This window comes from Eutrigla gurnardus (assembly GCF_963514095.1).
Source record: "Eutrigla gurnardus genome assembly, chromosome: 19".
NCBI classification, from domain to species: domain Eukaryota; kingdom Metazoa; phylum Chordata; class Actinopteri; order Perciformes; family Triglidae; genus Eutrigla; species Eutrigla gurnardus.
In genome coordinates, this window is record NC_139930.1 from 9,586,890 (window position 1) to 9,602,200 (window position 15,311).

Consider the following 15,311-nt stretch of genomic DNA (forward strand, 5'->3'; position numbering starts at 1 on the left):
TGAATTGAGAGTTTGGCCCAACTGTTTTACTTTCCCAACATCGTCCTCGTATTTATCAACGTTACACTTTGTCAACTTTTTTTTCTGGGAAAATGTTTTAACTTTCCTATTCCTTTGTGTACGCGCGCGGGTGTGCGTGTTCGTGTGTGTGTGTGTGCGCGCGCGCGCGCGCGCTGTGGGCTCTACTTGATCTGTTGTTTGCGCAACACAATCACATTTCTTTTAAGCGACAGGGTGTCTAGACACACACGTGACCGGGCGCGTCAATGCGCACTGGAGACTGGAGACGGAGCAAGGGCACCCGAGCCATCCGCCTCATTTACAGACAGAGAGCCTTCCACCCCCCTCGAGATCACTCGTCGGCTCGCTTTTTCCTCCACGCTCAGACGCGGAAACTTCGTGCGCGATACGAAGGCTGGATTATTTAATCTGAAACAAAAAAAGGATTCGGCGACACCGAAATAGGTTACGAGGTTACGGTGCGTGGACGTAACCCGAGGGGTCTTTCTCGCTTTCTCCCAGGCTTTTCAAACGCGACTCGGGTGAGAGAACCGGTCCCGGATTTTTTGCTCCCTGGCTCTTTTGGACGAGGCTCGGTCTTGCCAGCAGACCACATCCTCTGCAGACGAGTGGCACATTTTAGACGATAACGGATAATTTAAAAAAAAAGAGCCTCCGCGAGCCTGCTGGAGAGCCCTGCTCTGTGCAGTCGGATCAAGGATTTTGTGGATTAATGCTCTTGAAGACACGGCGGCGAGCTCCGGTTTTCATGGGATCACAGTGATCGCGTTTTCGGCTGAATTAGGCCCCGGTTCGTCTTCGTTTCCACCACAGACGATGCGCACTGGCAGAAAGATGTTTTGACATTGTTTTAGGCTGCAAATCGGAACTGAGGGTGTTTTTTTAAATAAGGGGGCTAGCTCGCCAAGTGAATAAGTAACCCATCCAGGCTACATGCTGCTGCGCCGGAGCTGCTAGATTCGGTTTTTATCGGCTCGTCTCAAACCTGGACGCGATGGTTGTTTATCCCCCCAGGAAAAGCTGACTGTCCCGGGAACCCCGACTGCTTTTCGGTGATCAGGTCTGCAGGAGAAGGCGACAGAGACTGGCGTATGCTACAGATTTCCTCTGCTCGTCCGGCTCCCGGTTTTTCCACCGTATTTTCTCAGGCTGCTTGTCATTGCCTGGACTCGGATCCCGGAATCTTCATGATTTGCGGACACCATGCTCGTTTTTTAGCCGGGGAACCCTCTTTTCGTCCCGCATGTTTAGGACCAAACGATCGGGGCTCGTCCGGCGACTCTGGAGGAGCCGTGCGCCCGCGGAGGGTGACGGGGAGGCGGATAGAGGGACGCATGGATCCGGGGGCTGCTGCATGGGCAAAGCGACAAAGGTGGCCAAGTCCAACGCCGGGTCGGAGGCTGAACTGAAGGCGTTGACCCACTCGATACTGAAAAAGATCAAAGAGAAACAATTAGAGGTGCTTTTGCAGGCGGTGGAGTCCAAGGGGGGTGCCCGAAGCCCCTGCTTGCTCCTGCCCAGCAAAGTGGACGCCAAAGTGGGTCAACAGTCTTACTCTCTCCCCATGCTGCTCTACAAAGTGTTCAGGTGGCCGGACCTCAGGCATTCCTCGGAGCTGAAGAGGCTGTCTTGCTGTGAATCCTACGGGAAAATCAACCCAGAGCTCGTTTGCTGCAACCCGCACCACATGAGCAGACTTTGTGAACTCGGTGAGCTGGATTATTATACTAATAATCATTTAAATAATAGCAATAATCTCATTCTCACAACCAAAAGTGTGGTTTCTTCCCCTGATGGTGTTGTAATGTCGTGCAGGGATTGAGCCAACGTGTCATTGTGTCAAATAATTACCAGACTCTTCCAGGCATAATTAGCCTAATTTAAATGACATCACCTCTTCTTGGCACAGTTGCCTCGAGTTTTCCAATAGGATCAAACTTGACCGACGTGCCAAGTCATCTTACAGTAGCACCATAGTGCCGTACGTGTAGCTCGTATTTGGAAGTGGCATCTTACAGTGACGTGGTCCCACCACTAATGAGCCCGATCTCTTTTCCATCCATTTTCTTCATTATGTGTATTAATGCTAAATGTGTTAATTTCTCATATCAGGCTGCATCCCATATTTAACGTACAGCTTTTTTATTTTGTGGCGCGCGAGAGTCTTTTATTCCACGTTAAATTTAGGTTCATTTTTCATCTTCATCAAAAGCTCCGGTTTTTAAGCAAACAGCTCATCTGGTATTTCAACATTTCACAATTGGCATTTCCAAAGTGCAAAGCGACTCATCCCGGGCTTTACAGTCTTTCCACGGTGAAGTTTCCAGGCCCTGTGTGTGTGTGTGTGTTTGTGTGTGTGTGCGCGCGCGTGTGGGTGCGCGCTTGCTTGCTTGGCGTCCCGGGCCAAAAGAGGCCCGTATCTCAGTTTGTCCTAGACGCTGATAGTGGCCCTCCTGGCGCCAGGCGGCCCCCTGTTTATCTGCCTGCCAATGAAAGGCAATAGCCGAGCGGCCGGCCTCGCTGCTGCCTGCCTGCCTGTCCAGGCTCAGCTGAGAGACACAAAACCCTTTTCCCAGAAGAATGACAACTCTTATCACAAAGTTAAGATCTCCCCCTTGTTTTCCCTTCTCTTCTCCTTCTCATGCTCTGCTTCTTTTTCTCTCTCCACTCCATGCAGAGTCTCCTCCTCCTCCATATTCGCGCTATCCCATGGACTATCTTAAACCACCAGGTGAGCTCCACGTACACATACATAAAGGCATTTTCATTTCTTGTTTTATTTCCTGCAAAACATACACATCTCACGAGCCATCGCGTATTCATGAATGTTTATGTGTTGTGTGACATTACATATGCATGCACTCTTACACACTTCCCCCTGCAGTGTGTGTGTGTGTGTGTGTGTGTGTGTGTGTGTGTGTGTGTGTGTGTGTGCAGGAAACAGCTCCATGTTATGTTGTGATTTATGATAGCAGTGGAGTGGCACGCCTGGCTGGCTGAGCAGTAGCATGGCTGGCAGCCAGAGCAAAGCAGCACAAAGTTGAGATACCAGCTATAGACTGACTGGCATGTCACTAGGGGCACTGTGTGTGTGTGTGTGTGTGTGTGTGTGTGTGTGTGTGTGTGTGTGTGTGTGTGTGTGTGTGTGTGTGTTTGTGTGTTATGATGAGAGGGAGGGTTGTTTGTGTGTCCATCTAGCTATTGTGAGTCGCAGCACAGACAGTGGCGTCTCCGGAGTCGGCCCGTCTTTATCAGCTGAATTAATCATCAAATTAAAGCTCGAGGACTTGTGTGTCACCGTCCCACGTCTCTGTTGGATGCATTTGGTTTGAGAGAGTCTGTGCATGTGTCACCCATCTTCCAACCGTCCCCCTCTCTGCCCCCCAAAAACAAGCTTTGGTCTTAACTGTTTTCCCCATCCACCTGTGCCAGACTCCACATGCTGCTGTGGTTGTCATCCTGTTCCCCCTGGTGCCGGAGAGCAGCATCGGTGTTGCGTCATCGCGCGCTAAGTCGGCTTTTTGAAGTGTGTTAGATTTCAGGCTATAAGCTGAATAGTGTGAGACCGGGGAGGAAGAGGAGGAGACGAGGCTCTTCGTGTGTCACGGAGACGGGGACAAAGATATATCACGTTTTTTAATATTCTTGCCTCTTTGCTCATTCACCTCCGTCTGGCAGCCTGTCAGCGCCGGAGTAGCTCATAGATGAACAATAACCGGTGAGCCAGTTAGTCAGGAGAAGGAGAAAGTGGCTTTCAGTGAGTGGAAACAATAGGAAGTCATTGCAGCTGCAGCTGTGGTTCTTCAACCCCTCCTCCTGCTTCTCCCCCTCCTCCGCCTGCCTCACTGTCTTCATTTACAACGCTTTCGGGATATTGTTTTACCTGAAAAGCATTTCCAAAAACCCCAAATGATCAACAGTGCAATCCTCTCCATAAGCCGGGTAGAGCCGGCGTAGCGTCTTTTGTACGAGTTCAGTTGGAAACACTCCAGTGATGAAAGGAAACAAGAAGGTAAATAGGAAATGCACGCTGGATGCAGACAGGAAATGATTATACAACCCATGTTACCACCCTGTTTCCCCTCTTGGAGCACACTGCAAAAAAACTCAAATTGGTTTGCCTTGGTTGCAGGAATTAAATATCACCAGCGGGAACAGAACAAGGCGAGGGAAATATCATCAGGTCGCTCCCAAGTAGAGGTTTTATGCTGCGCCATAAAATAACTTGACTGACTTGACTATCCCTTCCTTTAGAGTCATATTTTTTGTCGGTTATTGAGTGAAAAAGTGCAGCAGACTGCGTGTCACCTGTCATGCTGTTTCCTCATTGAGTCAGTGCAGCTGCAGTTGTGGTTAATCAAAGGAGTGTTTGTCTGTCTGTACTGGAGAAGGGGGGGGTGAAAGACAACATATATTAATAGGACAATGGAGCAGACTGGAGGGCACGCGCACACACACACACACACACACACACACACACACACACACACACACACACACACACACACACACACACAGAGGGACAGAGGAGCTTATCATGCAGAAAGAGGTGGTGGTGGGGGAGCTGTCAGTCATCAATTCCTTCTCATTAATGCAGGCTATTACACTACAATGTCCCATAGTCCTCTCTGTATTTGCCTTATATTAAGCTGTGTTAAATCATCGTGACGCTCGGAAAATCTGCATGGATAACTTTTGGAAGGCAATGAGATGTAAAAAAAATAAAAAAAAAATAGAATAAAAATCTGCACGAAGCGGAAGAGCGCTGTATTTTACGATGGTGGTTTTTATGATTCGATTGAGCAGGAAGTGGGCTTATGTGTGTCAGGGCGCCCGTCCGCTCCGGCGTCGGCGGTCAGTATGAAAGCAGCCGAGACGTAGAAATGCTACCTTGTTTCAGCTCTGGGGAATATAAATCACACACTGTTTAGCTCTTTCTCTCTGATGCCCCATCAGGCCCTGTGGTCAGCTGTGAACTGTTGCCCGGGAGACCGGGGCAAAGGCTGCTGGCAGCCAATGAAAGCGAGGCAGGCCTGGGCTATGCCCGTGCATCTCGTTACTGTGGCCACAAGCGGCACGGGCCTCGTCTGGACGGGAAGGGCGGCGGGGAGGGAGAGCTCGCACCGAAACCACTCTGGTCACTGTTTCTTTATTACTTCTTAGCTACTCGAGCTCGGTCAGACAGCAGGGAGACAATCTATTAGCTGGAGAGTGGAAGCGTTCGGCAGCGATGCCGTCCTCTTCCTCCTCCAATCGCTGTGTTTCTTCACTTTGCCTCCACCAATAAGAACCTCAGATGAGACCAATGTCAAGTAAATGGTCATTTTTTGCGTTAATCTCTTTTAAGCAACACACCAATGGCAATCACTGCAACACACTGTGGTTCAACGGATAGAAGGTGTAGTGCAGCGTTGACGTGCAGCAAGAGGAATGTATCATTAGTGAATATCAAAGCTACCGGCGGCGGCGGCTCTTTTGCGGGGCTCGCCTGCTCCCAGCGGCGTGCTGCTCCGTTCAACACACACAGCGGGGCTTTTTTTTTGTTGCTGCCGAAGCTCCATTCAGGTGTCATGTTGAAACTAGTCTACATTACAAGTGTTAGTGGGGAGTTAAGCATTGAGATGCAAAGAGAGGGTAGAGGGAGAGAGAATTAGTAATTTACATATTGTTGCCTGCCTGCTAGGCGACGTACATTTACGGAGAGCAGCCTTCAAGGCCTTTCTAAGCTCCGTCTGCCGAGGCAGCCACGTCCTCCGATAGAACTCCATGTAGAAACCTTCGGCGTTGGTGTTGAGGCTTGTATTTGTCTGTCCTTGGAGAGGAGAGCAGGAGCGGGAATATCATTAAGAGATCAGAGCGGTTTGGGATCTCTATTAAAATCACGGAAACCCAGAACCCACTTGACTGTCGAGCAGGGATCAGGAAGTCTCCGGCCCGAACCCTCGCCTCAGTCATTAGCAGAGAGAACACGGCTCCTTCCAGATCAGCAGCTCGCCTATGCAGAGATGCGGGGCTAACGTTCCTCCTGAAGCAGTGGATTATGGGGGATTATCAGGGGTGTAAGAAACTCCTCTTTAAGTCCTCCCTGTGTGTGTGTGTGTGTGTGTGTGTGTGTGTGTGTGTGTGTGTGTGTGTGTGTGTGTGTGTGTGTGTGTGTGTGTGTGTGTGTGTGTGTGTGTGTGTGTGTGTGTGTGTGTGTGTGTGTGTGTGTGTGTGAGAGAGCGTGAGCTTCGTCGTCAGCGTCTTCATTAGGCATTGATTTCACTGGAGTGATTGACGGTCTCACAGCTGCTGCTTTGCCTTCTCCCCTCGCGTGCACACACACACACACGCACACACACACACACACACACACACACACATGCTAAACATCTCTTTCTGTCTCTCCTTTAGATTCTCCAGACTCTGGACCTTCATCCAGTGACACTGGGGGAACGACATACTCGGCCCCTGTGGGGCTTTCAGGTAAATACAAATATCCCTCTCATCTGTTTTCTTTTCCTTCTCCTGTGCATTCCTCTCAACACACACACACACACACACACTCTCATCTCGCCCTCCACACTTGTGATGATGAGGCAGTGATTGTGGGGGGCCCTGCTTCCCCTCTGTAATAATAAAGAAGGAGGGTGGTGTATTTCTCCCACATCCACATAAATTCCTCCCTCCTGGCTCTTTGAACAACGCTCCTCTCTCCTCCTCTTCCTCTTCTCCCCTTCCGTGTTATGTTTTAATGGAAGACAAACACGCCGAACCGTTGTTTGGTGAAGAAAATGCTCCGTGCGTGCGGTATTGTGGAAGGGGAAATAGCAGGGAAAAGAGGCTTTGACTGACATGTGAGTGTTTGTTTGGGTGTGTTTGTGCGTACAGGGGATGTCTTTGTGGACGGTTAGCTCTCCGCCGGGCTCTGTGTGTGGATAAGAGCGAGACACAGGCGCCTTTCTTTCTTCCATCTCTCATGCAGGACGTGTTTCGGGCTTCCTCAGCTTTTCTCCCATAATCCCCTTTGGCAGCGTTGCCTTCCTTACCCGGCGCCCTGTCCGCAGGCTACAGAATGAGAGAGAGAGGGAGAGAGATTGCTCTGTGCTGTTCTCTGCTTTCCTCCCTCAGATGGTTCTCATTACTGGGCCTTTAAAGCCTGTTTTATGTCAGTTGGTGTTCGCTGCCCATTCCCCCCCTCCTTTGTTTGGTGGTAGGGGGGTTAGCTTGACTGCCTGCCTGCATGTGTGTGTGTGTGCGTGTGTCCTTAGATGGGGGAAGAGATTGGAGCAGTGCTTACAAGAACAGAGGAACTAGAAAACAGTCTCTCGTCTCCGTCTTCCCCTCGTCTCCTGCACACCTTCAGATGGACACCAAAGTCCTCCCCGTGTGCGTTAACTAAAGACACATTTTTAGACCCAGTTCAAACTGTGAAACCCTAGAGCTGGAGTCTTAACAGGCGCCCCCATGCTCCCTCCCTTACTCCTTCCCTCCCTCATCAAGGCGTACCCTCCTCCCCTGTTTTCCTTCCTGGCGAGGGTGACATGGCAGCGGTGGCCACGGCTCCAGTGAATGGGCCTCCTCAGTAAAAGCAATAGAGGTTATAAAGGCTGGGGCAGGATGGCCGAATCTCTCTGCCCTCTTGGTTTCCCTGGCAAGCCAAGAAAAAAAAAAAAAGGCTGCTCCATTCCTCCTCTCCTCCCCTCCTCTCATTCTGCCTCCCTCTCTCCCTGCTTCGCCCCTCTCTCCCTCCCTCTGGGGCCCTGACAAAAGAAACATGGCTCTCCCAGAGGCCTGCTGCTGACCTTCTAATTCACTCACTCTGCCCTTTTTATGTTCTTCTCCAGACGTATTTACAGAGAGGAAGAAGGAAGGCAGAGGAGGGTGGCTTTGAGGGAAGGAGGGTTGCAGAGACTTCAAGTCGGCAGGGATTGTGCCTTTACTCTTTTTTTTTGCGTTGTTGAATAATAATTAAGACATTTTAGAAAAAGTTAGTGGGTTCGTAAAGCAGCTGTAACCCTGCTATGGAGCTTTGGATAGAGCAAGAAAAATATCCTCATTCATCTTAAAAAAAAAAAGCCCAGTTCAGACAGAGTTGATGAGATTAGCAATAACATCCTCCTCTCCCATCTTCCCTTTTTCATTCCCTCCATTCTCCTTGTTTATCCATCTTGAAAGACCAAGACCGTCCAGGGTGGAAGGAGTTAAGTGAGCTGCGACAGCGACAAGCGCAAATGCAAACTAGGCTGCCTGCCAGGCTACCAGCTCCAAAGCTCCTCTCACTGGCTCACGTCATCAGCTTGGAACAGAGCGCAGAGGAGGGAAGAGTGGAGGGAAGAGGAGTAGGAGAGGGGGCAGGGAGGTGGATGGCTGGAGGCCTGGAGCTGGGAGTCAGGGTGCTGATCTTGGTCTGAGCTGGCGCGAGGGCTTAGCTCCGAGGGTTTGGGTTCACCCGGGACCCTGAAAGACAGGGAGATCAAGAGAGAGATTTGGAAATGGGAGACGGGGTCATGTTTAAGAGGGTGCTGGGTTGTTGGTTATGAATCTGTGGAGTGTTAAGTAATATTTAAACTTGTTAGAGACTAGATAGTTTATGTGCAGCTCTGGTAGCACCCACGTAGCCAGATGTCCATCTTGTCAGCCTCAAAGAGGTCTGGGAACAACTTGTCTCAGACCTCTGTGTGCGTTTTAGGTGCTCGGTATCACTTCAAATCCGTCTACGCTAGTGCCGCTACCATGAGTTTTGGTTCCCGCTTAACAAAAGAGTACAAATGTGTTGAGCGTTGTCTAATTACAAGCAGCCGTGCAGGAACTTGGCTTCAATTAGAATAAGCAGTATTTTGAATGGAGTCTGGAACATTCTGATCCAAGATAAAGTCATCTGTGTGTGAACCTGAGTGATAGTGTTTGATAATGAGCACATTAGTGTGTGTACATGCATTTAATCCTCTTTAAAGGCGTGTTATGGACGTCAGTTTGTGCCCACCTCCTATTGGATGTGAAGCATCGGTGTGTGTTCGTGTCTGGGTGTGTGTGTGTCTGTGGCGTGCCTGATGGTGCCATCAGGGACTGACCCGGAGTGTGTGTGTGTGTGTGTGTAAGGGGATCCAGTCAGGCTGTGGGGACATGCACACACACACACACACACACACACACACACACACAGACGGGCAGATAGAATGACCTGGTGCGAGCCCTGGCGCACGGCCGACTGTCACACAGGCGCTTCCTCCCACTGCAGGTTAAATTTAGGCCGAGTTGTATTCTTATACCAGCAGCCAGTCACCTCGCTCGACAGACAGTCGGCCAGCCCTTCAGTCAGTCAATTAGTCACCCAGAGAATCGGCTGGAGGTATAACCTTCATCAGGGGCTCTGACGGAGATTAAATTTAGTCGCGGCACCTCGGCTCATTAAATCAAACTAGTTCTGCTGTCATACGGACGGCCCCTGAGGAAAAGGGCCCATTTCTGGTGCACGAGCTGTGGGGAGAAAACGCCTTGTGTTGTTTTTAATTTGTTGCGAGTGCTTTATAATACATACCAGCAATTTTACACCGAAGACACAATCGTAGAAGCTAACTTCGAGCAATCAACGGCTCGGGTGAGAAACAGAGCGGCCTCAGTCTCCCTCCGCTCTCGCTCTCTCTCGGCATTCCAGCCTTGTTTGGGTTAGCAGGCAAAGGAAAGGGCTGCGCAGGATATGACCTCATGTCTTTGAGGAAAAGGGGAGCGGACAGGGAGGCAGCCGAGGCCTCTGCTTGACGGAAAACAAACACTGGAGTGCATCAACGAGAGCGAACGAGGGAGTAAAACAAAGCAAGAAGTAAAGTGAGCATAGAAATATATATGCAGCCTGGTATTATCGCCACGGAAACCAGTTTAAGAGGAAAACGAACACCATAAAACCGTTTCTGCTTTTGGTTGAGTTTTTTTGTTTTTTGTTGCTTGAACAGAGGAAGGAATGAAGGAGGGAGAGAAGATGGCGGCTTTGGGTGGAGGGAGAGATGGCCGGCAGCTCTGTTCTGTTCTCTGTAATTTGGAGGCTGTGTGTTCAGCCAGCGAGTTGAGCAGAGCCGGGCCGCTCCGCGCCGGGGCCAGGATCTCTCATTACTCCCCACTTCCTCTCCTAGCGCGGCAGCCAAGCCGCCTCTTGGCAAGGGACTTAATTTTGGTTTTGGCCGTCCTCTGTTCCCCACCCTGTGTCATTATGCTGCACAAATCGAAAAAACAGCACGCGGAGACAGCCGAGGATGGAGAGGGAGGGAGAGGGAGGGAGGGAGGGGGAGAGCAAAGAGAGGAAAGTGTGCCTCGCATGTTTGGGTTTGAGCTGAAGACTTTCTCAGATCAAGAATGCTTCGTGCCGTGCGTCGTTCTCAGCGTAGCATCAAGACGGCGTTTACAGTCGAAAAACATTAGCCTACCTTAGCATCAGCCGGTTGATTGAATGGTGGGCTCTGCAGATTTGGCTCCGGGCCAGAGCTGGAGGGAAGCCCAGAACAAGATGAACATTGTTTTGGTTTGCAGTCACTCTGTGGAAGTGGATTTTGACATTGCCTCAATATATGAAGATATGAAAGAGAGAGAGAGTGTGTGCGTGTGTGTGTGTGTGAAGGAAAGAAGCAAGATAAAGACGGAAATGGAAATAACTGCAGATTCTTTACTGTAAACCTGTGTGTGTGTGTGTGTGTGTGTGTGTGTGTGTCTCCAGCTTCCCGCCGCTCAGTGATGTGATCAGTTTGTCTTTTGTGTTGCTCAGATTGGAGGGGTGCGAGCGCCTTAATCTCATGCCCTGTCAGTAGCCACGTCTCTATCACAGACCACAGTGCCTTGCACATTTGCAGACACGCGCGTTTTAATCCGAGAGCAGCGACGCGACAAAAACTCTGGTTGCACGCACAACCGGCTCTGCTGGTCGTCTGCCTCTCTGCTATCGTGGCTTTCTGTTATTTAGTTCCCACGGTGTCTTAGCGCCACGACAATGTGGGTGAATGTTCAGCTTGTCTGTCCATCTGTCCGTAGTCAGTGATCCTCCGACTTGTGAGTTTGCAAAAGTGAGCTGATGACATCATTACGGCCTGGCTGGCACCTTGTGTCAGACTGGCTGGTGTTTATTTGTCCTGTCACCCTGGGAAAGCTGGGCTGCAGGGGATCATTGTGCGTGTCTGTGTGTGAGGGTCAGCGTGATGAAGTGTTGGAATAATAACTCCGCAGGAGGAGGAAGGAGGCGTTGCAAGAGGAATAAAATGTCTTTCAGGGAAAAAAAAGAAAAAGCACCGTGCTGTAGTTTGATGATAATGTGGATCCAAATGGAAGATGCTGTCCAATTAATTATGAAACGTTCCTGTATTTGATCTCAAACTGAGATAAACACCGTGCCTGAGCGGCATCAAGATATGTGGATCATGTAATTACAGCAGAAACTTCCACTCTGAGAAAATTACACTCTAGACGGAGGCTTTAAGGAAAAACATGCGCCATTTCTCCTCCTTATCTTCTCCGGCTGCGTCCGGATGGTTCATGTTAGAGATGGCGTGTCTGCAACTCATTCTCTCTATCTGTGTTTCTGTGAGGAGTCAGATCTGTAGATAGGGAAACTGCCACTCCCCTGTGTGGTTTTTCTGCCATCAGGGCTGTTTTTTTTTTTTTTTTACGGTTTCCTGAAAGGACTTCACATCTCCTTTATGAAACCTGCCGCCCTTAACGAGGACTTCCTCTGTTGGCTGCTACCATCTCCCTTTAGAGGGGTGAACTATATGTCATTTCTCCTTCACAGTTTTGCGACCGCACTGTTGCCGGTTGATTTGCCTTGTGGGTAATGTAGGCCTTTCAAGAGAAACAGTGCAGTCCACCTGAACATAATGTGGCCTGATTTAATGATGATGCTCTTCTGAGCAACATAACAAGTAACAAATCACAGTCGTTTGAGGAGCAGATTGACTCTTTTACCTTTCAACAGTAAGACATTAAATGAAACACCCAACCAGAGTGCTCAAAGTCACAAAGCCGTGGTGTATTATTGTGAGACAAGGACACTCCTCTGTCTCCGCTGCACAGAGCGGCTGACCTGTTCTCTTTCTGAAGGGCTTGTCTGTCATTGAATGAGACGTAAGTGAGATGAACACAACCCGCTGTTGAAGCCTCTCGCTATACTTTATCACTCGTACAACTCGATAAATCAATTCAACCAAATATTTTCGTGAACACACTGAGAGAGGAGAGAGAGAGAGAAATGCACATGCTCTCATGACAGAAACACACACAGGGCTGAACATATATACGCCGTGGCAGAGAGAACAAAAGGAATGCCTCCGGCGTGACCCTTGACCTCTTGGAATAGACTTTCCCCGGCTGGAGAGAGGGTGTTGACTTAGAAAATAAGGCACCGTGAAGAGTCTTTCCTTCCCCCTAGAGCTGTTGCCTTCATGGCGGCCGTGTGTGTGTGTCTGATGACGACAGGGTCATTACATGTCTGAGGCAGGCGAGGCACAAACACACACACACACACACACATATGGGGCTCTGAGGGATCGATACGAGACTGGTCCTCAGGAGCCTCCTCACTATTTACCCACGTTGATAGTGTTGGATGCAGGGGCCGGAGACTCATACCCGGGCTTAACCCTAACAAGCGTCCATGTAAAGGGGAGGTTCTTGCAGCATATTACCAATCACAAACATTTTTTACAATCTTTAATATTAGACGAGTACGGGGGAGTTAAAAACACATAATCCCGACTAAAAGCACCACAGTTTTGGCTGCCAAATGCAGGCTGTGTGAATGTGTAAACTAAAGGCTTATAAAATCACGGCTCCATCTAGATATAATTACCTTTGTGTATTCGATTGAATGAATGTGTTGCTCAGATGAAATTCCACGGGGGAAACGGTTGCACGTAGGACAGTTTTAGACTCATTCTTTCAGATGAAACCCCCGACGGTGTGAAACAGACAAATAAAGAAAATAGCACGGATGGAAAATCCGAATTCAAAGCGGTGATATATCTAAAAGCAAGACATTTAATGTAATACACACATGTAGCTTACTATAGTCAGATCTATGGTGCTCTACATGGGGCAGTGATATTATAAGCCTTTACATTTACACATTCACACAGTCAAAGTGCTGCTTTTAGTCTGGATTCTGACTTTACCTTCTTGTATTTGTGTAAGACTATCTGGCGATCTGCGTGTCGAGCTTGGATTGGTCGGCGGTGCCTTTTTTACAAGTCGATCAATTATCTCGTGTATAACCTGTTTCAGGTTACCATGGCGATCTGCCTGTTAAGAAGTGAACCACCGTTGTAGGACTGAAGACCCAGAGTTCAAATCTGAAGTTACCTTCGCTAACCTTAAAGGAGTCATCACCTGGAAATCGCAATTTCTCTTGTTAAAACATGCATATCTGTGTTTGACCTCAGTTGAAACTTGCCTGAAAGGCTGGAGTTTGAAAGTGGCGCCGTTTTTTCGCTTCTGCTCTTTTTCCGAACAGGAATAGCACACAAGGGTGTGCATTCCTAAAGCACGAGATTTTGATTCTGCGCCTTCGGTGACGTCACCGTGGCGGCTACTTGCATAAGCCCACCCCTCTTTCACCACCCAACCCCGCCCCGTCCGCTACCTGAAATCGCCGAAGCGCCGCCATTATGTTTTGGAGTCTGCATGCAGGCAAGCCCCCCCGGCTCTGTCCTTCCTGCGGCGAATCAACGCGCGCCTCATTACATATTATACAATGCACATCCGGACCAGTCAAAACCTCGCGCGTAATCTCGCGTGATAAAATCGCGGTACGAAAAAGGGTCAGAACAAGCTCAATGTTTGATTAAATTTTTTTTTTTTTTTTCTAATAAGTTTTACGAATTGATCCAAAGCGATCCAAGGGGGGCTGGATACGTATAAAACCAGGTGATGACTCCTTTAAATCCTGCCTCGTAGTACAGGGCTCTGGGGTTGAAGGTTGGAAGTGTGTGTGTGTGTGTGTGTGCATGAGGGTGTGTGACTGTGTTGACTTCTAAGTATAGCAGCGACCTGGTGTGTGTGTGTGTGTGTGTGTGTGTGTGTCTGTGTGGAGTCAGACAGAGGTAATGATTAACCTTTCCAGACTGGCCCTGCGAGAAGCACCCAGTCTGTCGTCGCCCCCCCCCCCCCCCTCCGCCGCCCCTCCTCCCCTCAACCAAGTCCAATTGTCTCAGCTAGCATTGAGTCCACTCTTTAAGACCTTGGACCATTAAAATCCACAGGGGAGCTTGCAGTGTGTGTGTATAGTTGCCAAATGTGCCCTCCTGCGCTGTGGTTTAAATATTTTGAATTGCATAGAGGGTTTATTTAATCACAGATATTTGCAGTCCCCCTCCCCAACCTCACAGACCATAAGCTGATCATCCATTAAATGCCTAGAAATCATGGGAGCAATACGCTGATTTTTGTTTGCACAGTGTTGCTAATGGCTAACATCCACATTAGCTCTCACCAGCTGCTTACATTGGGGGGAGAAATCGCTTTGAACCGGGCCCGTCATCGTGTTTATCATCCACGGTGACACGACGCACGCCAATCTGCTCCATTATCTTTCAGCAATATTCCGACAAGATTTTTAGCTCTCGTCTTGCGTCATAGCGGGCCAGCAGGGAAAGTCTTTTATTTTGGATTGAGGGGGGTTATGTGTGTTGGCCCCATGGGACAAACCAGACTGGGACAGACTGGCAGCAGACGTCTGACTGCAGCAGAGCAAAAAAAAAAAGGGGCCGGGGTGACAGATGGCCCCGGGCTGCCAGCTAGCCCCGCTTATCTCCAGCGAGGAGGAGCCCGAGACGCACAGGCTGAAAGGCCGCAGGACAGACGAGCAGGTGGGGGCGGCAGACAGCGAGACGGGCTAATGCTCCGATAGGCAGACGTCCAGGACGCAGACAGACGTGCAGACAGATGTACAGACAAGCTCTGTAAGTGTCCGGGAGCTGCAGCTCTGAGGACAGACGGACTCGGTGCAGACACTCTTACGACACTGTCTGGCACACACACACACACACACACACACACACACACACACCGACGTGAGAAGCACCTGAAATAGTGTCGGACTGTAACATGAGGAGCTTGACGCGTCACACGCCAACGCACACAGATGCACGACGTGTTAAACATTAAAATTCAATGCAATGAGCCGTGTCGATACACGGCCAATCACATTAGTGTGTGTTTTTATATATATATATATATATATATATATATATATATATGTGTGTGTGTGTGTGTGTGGTTGCGTCTTCAGCAGCATTACTCATGAGGTGTAAGCTCATCTGCCGTTAGGACAAGCT

The 15,311-nt window shown here is 49.4% G+C and overlaps 1 protein-coding gene across 1 annotated transcript in view; it reads left to right on the top strand.

Annotated features, from left to right (window-relative positions):
- Window positions 1-247: 247 nt before the first annotated feature.
- Window positions 248-15,311, top strand: part of smad7 (SMAD family member 7) — an 18,381-nt gene continuing 3,317 nt past the window's right edge. Inside the window, exons 1-3 of the mRNA XM_084034926.1 lie at window positions 248-1,730; window positions 2,699-2,752; window positions 6,415-6,486. Coding sequence (XP_083891052.1) covers window positions 1,265-1,730; window positions 2,699-2,752; window positions 6,415-6,486 — 592 coding nt within the window. The 5' untranslated portion in view covers window positions 248-1,264. The remainder of the gene's footprint in view (window positions 1,731-2,698; window positions 2,753-6,414; window positions 6,487-15,311) is intronic.